This window comes from Notechis scutatus, chromosome Z (assembly GCF_049901735.1).
Source record: "Notechis scutatus isolate UNSWTSFEM ecotype Mainland chromosome Z, rNotScu1.2, whole genome shotgun sequence".
In the NCBI taxonomy this organism is placed as follows: domain Eukaryota; kingdom Metazoa; phylum Chordata; class Lepidosauria; order Squamata; family Elapidae; genus Notechis; species Notechis scutatus.
This window is the reverse complement of record NC_142025.1, coordinates 128,244,553-128,251,492: the sequence shown is the minus strand read 5'-3', so window position 1 is coordinate 128,251,492 and position 6,940 is coordinate 128,244,553. Positions and strand designations below refer to the sequence as shown.

Genomic DNA, 6,940 nt, shown 5'->3' with positions numbered 1-6,940 from the left:
TATAAAATACTTTTAAGACAATATAATTAAGATTTTAGATTAAGTAAACTAAAAAAAACCTCTCCAAATTTATTAAACTGAGCACCAAACAAACTTAATTGTGAAAATGCAGCTTCCAGTTTCTCTCATTCTGAACATTATATAAATAAAGAATCACAACAAATTCCAATGCATATTTTTTCATCTTTGGTTGATGTATGGGATTTTCTACAACCACCATGACATTTATTATCTGAACTTTAAAGTATCTCTTAAAATTAATGCCTCATGAGATTCACCTCAAAATGCCAATCCCATGTTGGAGAAAGACATAAAACAGGATTGCTTAAATAATTCTCTTTATTAGATGCTTCTTTTTATTCAGATTAGGCCTCAAAATGATGATGTAACATTTGGGGAAAAAGATACAAGCCAGAAGCCCAGCACTAGAGGTCAAGAGGGAAAAGATCTCCACAGCCACTGTGTATTTGCCTTTGGTGCTCACATAGGCAGGGACGAAGGACAACCACACACTGCAAAAAACAAGCATGCTGAATGAGATGGATTTGGTTTCCTGGAAAGCATCTGGTAGCTTCCTAGATAAGAAAGCTGCAATAAAACTGACTATAGCCAGGAAGCCCATAAAAGACAAGACACTATAAAACATGACAACTGACCCTTCATTGCATTCCACAACAATTTCAGAAATGAAGGAGTGCATATCAAAGTCTGGGAAAGGGGGTGAAGTTGCCAGCCACACAGTACAAAGAAGAGTTTGCATAAAGGAGCAGGAGAGAACAATGGAAAGGGCCAGTCTTTTTCCAACCCATGTCCTCATCTTTGATCCTGGCTTGGTGGCCATGAAAGCAAGAACCACAGTGATGGTTTTGGCGAGTATGCAGGAAATAGCCACTGAGAAGATGATACCAAAAGCAGTCTGTCGAAGGAGGCAGGTCACCTTCATGGGTCTACCAATGAAAAGCAGAGGACAAAGGAAGGAGAGGAGGAGAGAGAGGAGGAGGGTATAGGAGAGGCTGCGGTTGTTGGCCTTAATGATAGGAGTGTTGTGGTACTTCAGGAATACTCCCAGTATAGAAATTGTGGTAAAAGAAAGAATAATGGCCACTATCATCAAGCTGCTTCCTAATGTTTCTTCATAAGAGAGATAAGTTAAATATTTGAGATGGCAGAAATTATGTTTATTGTTTGGATATTGATCTTCTGGGCACTGAAAGCAGTGGTCCATATCTGCAAAAGCAAATATAAGTTGAGGGTAAAGAAATGGTTGATAGGCCACCAGTCTCAGAAAAAGATATAAAACACATATGTTATAAATATATACTTAAACAAATTCATCTTTGGGAAACAGAGTGTTGAGTGGTGAACAAATGTAATCATAACAACAACAACTGCAATAATAATAATAATAATAATAATAATAATAATAATAATAATAATAATAATAATAATAGTAGTAGTAGTAGTAGTAGTAGTAGTAGTAGTAGTAGTAGTAGTAGTAGTAATTCTTCACTGGAAACTGTGCCAAAAGTTTGGATTTCAGTATAGAAACAACTACTGGGAACATCAGGCTGAGATGGTTCTGGAGAATGAAAAAGTCAAGATCTTGTGGGACTTCAGAATTCAGACTGACAGGTACTTAGCCCACAACACACCTGACATAACAATAGTTGAAAAGAAAAAGATTTGGTTCATTGATATTGCAATACCTGGTGATGCATGAATTGAAGACAAGCAGCAAGAAAAATTCACAAAATACCAGGACTTACAAATTGAAGTTGAGCAACTTTGAAAAAAGAAATTGTGTGTTATCTCAATTGTAATTGGATTTCTTGGAGAATTACCTAAAGAGCTACCTTGCTATTTGGAAACAATATCTGGTGACAATATCTGTATCACCCTCAAGCATCCATATCTGCCTATACAAAGTCCTTGGGAAGTTTACGATAGATGAACAAAATGTCAATTCCAGTCTGAATGTCAGCTGACTGTATGACTAACCTTAGTAATAACATACTACTTCATGGGGATTTCATTCATAATCCACCCAAGTATGGATGAAAATAATTAACCAAGGACCATTATATTTATTTTTATAATACTTTTTAAAAAGCATAAATATCTCAAAGGTATTTATGATCCTACAATGAAAAAGATAAACCATTCACATTGAATTGAACTAAAGGTAGGAAGGACATTAAAAATGCCTTAATACAGGATGTATTCAATATTCCCTTCATTGCTATTTTCACATTCACCTGATACTAAATCATTGTGAAAAGGTTAGGAAGTTGAGTGTGATAAGTGATGGGGGATATCCAGTATCTTTCACAATTTCTCTTGCCTGTCTGATTTGTGATCTCTCCCTGCGGACATAGGATGCAATCATAGCAGCAAAATGGTTTTCCTTCTCTCGAGGTCTTTCGGTAACCCGAAGAGCAATTATTATTACACAAAGAGAGAGGGGATGCCTGCACATGAAGGAAATAAAAATAGGTTAATATATTTGTAAATTATATTCACAAATTGTCATTACAGCATTTTGAGATTGTGATATTAAATAGTATCTTTCTAACCTTTCTGACTTAAATAAAACAGCATTCAGAAACATAAACAATTCCTGGCCAATAACTCATACAACTAATGCCATCAGGCTAAAAGAAGATCCACTTTCTAGTCTATATATCAACTAGATGTTTCAGCTATTGTGGGCAGTGCTTCTTGTAGTCCCCCTACACTATGAACTTAATGACACATCTTTTATTATTGCAAAGTTAACCTGTGGATATCACCTGAGCTGAAGTTACCCTCCAAGAGTTGGGTCCCACTGTACAATTTGTCACCTAGCCTACCAATTGTATGACAAATATCACATGGATACTGAACCTATCCATAGGAGGACTCAGATTTGTTAACAGTTCTTGAAATAAAACAAGGCAATAGAATACAGGTAGTCCTCGACTTTTGACTACAATTGAACCCAACATTTTTGTTGTTAGGCAAGATAGTTAAATGAATTTTGCCCCATTCCTTGCCACAGTTATTAAATGAATTATTGTAATTGAGTCAGCTGCCGAGTGTTTGAATTTTGTTCATGTGATCATAGTGATGCTGCAAGAGTTGTAAGTATGAAAAACAGTCATAAATCACTTTTTTCGGTGCTGCTGTAACTTTGAATGGTCATTGAATGAACTGTTGTAAGTCAAAGACTACCTGCATACATTTTATCAGTATAGTCACTTGAATTCAATTTGCTTAGCTTTATGTTTACCTCCTTGTAATATTAGGCAAAGTAATAAATCAAAATGGACATTACAGGGATTCTACCTGATTGAACCAGGTGGGCCAGATAAGGTCACCCTCTCTAATGGTCAGCAGGTGATATGAGAGTGGGTCTGGATCAATGGTTCCCACTTTAACTCTAAGAAAGGACTGGTTTGGGAATGTGACCCAGTTTATGATTTCAAATCCACCTCTGAATTCACCATTATCATCAAAGGAAATCTTATTTCCGGCACTGTTATTAAATGAAACACCTCTCAGAAAATAGTGAAGCTAAACAGGAAAGAGAAAAAAGTAAGAAAAAAAAATAAAAGCATGGTAAATTCAAGCAAAGAAAAAAAACCAAATACTCCTATTTGCATCATGGTTTTGGTGGAAGTAGAATTTTAAGCTTCTTTCCATTCTAAAAAAGGATAAATAATGTTTTGAAAGCTTAATCTCTAAGTAGGATTCCCACAATTTTTAAAACTTATATTTATTTCTTATGGACAAAACCTGACATTCTTGTGCACATTTAAAATGTCCTAATTAATATATAGGAAGTATCGAAACAAGAAGGTGTCTACATGATTATCTTAACAATTGCTAGATTTATAGTAGTACTTTTTAATAGAAATATATTTTGGAAAATCTCAATTGAAACAGTTGATGGTCAAAATGCATCTGGTATCACTTTCATTACCTCCGTCTTCGTTTCCAAAATATATGATAACCATATGAATCTATTTTTTAAAAATAAACTAAATAAGAATGAGCAAAAATGATTTATGCAAATTACTGTTGATATTGAAATAGATATGCGATACATTTGAAAGATATACGCATTTTTCATATGCAGAGTTGAATAAAATTGTACAGGAGTTTCAATACGATATTTGAAAGCAGGAACATTGGTTCTAGAATAAGAACTCCAAAACTAAAATTCAAATATACAGAAATTAGAGTCATGACTCAACCATGATGTGTTTGCTGCAAACATTTTTGAACTAAAAAAAAAATCTTTCTGAAAGGAAATTATTTATTTTCCCAATATATTTGACAGAACTCCAAATCAGGAACTCCTAGATTTAGTTGATGATATTTTATAATGAGATTACTTTTTAAAAATAAGTTTGGATTACAGGATCAGTATGAACATAGTACAATATGCATTCCTCTAAAAAAACTTCTTGGTGAAATATACTGCAAAACCAGAACCAGACAAAGACCGAAATGAATTTTACACATTCTTACGAAGATAGTGGAGAGGGCCAAACAAGGAGAAGAGGTTGTAATATAAAAAGAAGAAATAATTCACTTCCAGATTGGAACAAGTTTTATTATATCAGCATTGTAATGGATGGGATTTGGGACTTAAAACAATTGTAGAAGTGAAAGCAAAAATGCAAACTCAAGATGTGTGAAAAACAAAGCACTGGGCACCTCATTTCAACCTTTTGCTTTGCAGATAAGCTTTAGCCATAGATTTTAATATATGCACTCAACAGGAAGAAGCCATTGGCTCTTGATATAATGGAAATGTGAGACACTCAGGTCACGGACAGCTGGACTCAGTTAAACAAAATGGGTTTATAATTTTGCTTTGCATCAAAAGATATAGTTATGTATCTTTCACAGTTCTGATGAAGAGATTTACCTTCCATGACTGTTGCTTAAGAAGTTTCCAGGTCACTCCTGGTCTTTGCTGATCTATGGATGAAAACAGGGCATGCAAAGCATGTGCAACACCATAGACAGCATTGTAGACACAGTAACTGTGGGCAGTCATCCTTGCTTCAAAAACAGTCATTGGAAGAGCCTCCAGCTTCTCCTCTCCAGTGCAGATATTCTGGTCCTCTGTCTCAGAGGAAGATTTTTGAATCACGCAATCAAATAACTGTTGCCAGATTTCTTTCAAGAAGCCATCTCCTTTATGCAAAAGAGGCTTCCTCGTTTGAACAAATCTCTGGAATCCTGACACTTCCTTATATTGGACTGCCAAGGATAGAGAGCCGTGAAGGAAATTAATGCTCCAGTTTCTTTGAAACAGGGCTGATGTAAAGTCCACATCTGCTGTCATGATCCAGACCTTTGCTTTCTCTGACAAACGATGAAATGCTGTAACTTCAAGTAGAATCCACAAATATATTATCCCTTGATATTCTCCATGAAAGATAATTGTATTCACTCTGCTTTTCCATGCAAGACTTATATTTGGAATTGCTGACAATGCAACAGCTTGAGCTTCACTTAAACCCTTATCTGTTAATTCTCTAATAAAATCAAAGCAGACCCCATGCTGTGAAAACAAGGGTAATATTTTCCAAAGGAACATTTCAGTTTGACTGCCAATACCAACATAAAACACTCCAATCCATGTCCATTTGAAATGTTGCAACAGTCGGAGAATTCCATGATACTGATAATCCACATTTGGGAACATCCAATGAAAGGAAATTGCTTGATTTGGTCTGTTTGTCTCTGGAGCAGAAGTATATGCAAACTAAGAAAAGGAATATGTGAAAGAAGAAGAAGAAGAAGCTGGGAGAAAGATCCATTTGAGAAAGAATAGTTGCTTAGCCTTATTTTTGTCAGTATGTTTTTAAGACTGTATTGCCTATCTTTGACTGAAATCACATGATTCTGATATTAATTTAATGCATATATTTTATAAGCAGCTAAACTGAAGCCTGTTAATACTAATAAATATTAAAATATTTAATTCACATAGTTATTATGGTAAAATAAAGGTCAGCGTACTCCATAGTTGGGCTTACTTTACATAGTCTCCTTTATGGAGTTCGTTTTTTGTTGTTTGATTGTGTTTAGTTAATGTTCAAATAAGCATTCTGCAAGGACTTCTTCAGTTTCTCCTCTGTCAAGAGGAGGAGCTACCTGTGAAATCTTGTATTTACTCAGAATAGTTGCTATATGAAGAAAATCCTTTGAGTTAGGTCCTCCAATGACTGCTACCAGATTATTCTGAAAATCACATTTATAATTTGGGATGAATCTGCCTGGTGTGGAGAGAATTTCCATTGTAGCTGCATATGTAAGCTTTGGATCAAAATAGTTGTTATAGATGTTGAAACCCAAAGTGATATTGGTTAAGAGTGTAGGGTCTGCATTAATCTCCTTTACAGCAAAAACCAGAGCCAAGATATGTTGGTAGCTCTGGATCAGTAATCTGTAATTCAATTGGAAAATAATAAATAGACTCAGTCAATTACAATACATGTTAACTCCACTTGAAATAAATATAAGGTTTTCCTAATAATCTTGACATTAATTACAAGATATCATCCATTAATAACAAGACATCAACTATTTCCATGTTCATGGAATACATATCAGAAATAGCGTAGCTAAGAGAAGTGTCCATGATTAAAGTGACCACACACAGAGAATGAACAAAGTGACCAATGTTACACAGCATCCAGGACTCACAGGACAAAAACAGTATTGTATTGTCAACATGTACACATCACCTCTTTCACATATTTGTGCATCATCACATGCAAATATTTAATTTGCATTAAACTGTTGTTCCTTCCCACCCCCCCAACTCTTTCCAAAACTACCAGCAATAATTCAGAGGATAACAGCTAAGGCTAAGCAAACCAATTCTATTACTTTTCGTACATGTTCTAAGTTGGGATCTTGTTCTGCAGCAGGTTCACAG

General features: G+C 35.0%; 1 protein-coding gene across 1 annotated transcript; it reads right to left on the bottom strand.

Moving 5' to 3' along the window:
• Positions 1–325: 325 nt before the first annotated feature.
• On the bottom strand, positions 326–6,640 carry LOC113427686 (vomeronasal type-2 receptor 26-like). The gene is made up of 6 exons (XM_026690201.2): positions 6,552–6,640; positions 6,154–6,445; positions 4,916–5,761; positions 3,325–3,552; positions 2,342–2,468; positions 326–1,227 (listed from the first exon to the last, which is right to left on the bottom strand). The coding sequence occupies exons 1-6, from the start codon at positions 6,638–6,640 to the stop codon at positions 326–328; spliced, it is 2,484 nt and encodes an 827-aa protein (XP_026545986.2).
• Positions 6,641–6,940: the final 300 nt, after the last annotated feature.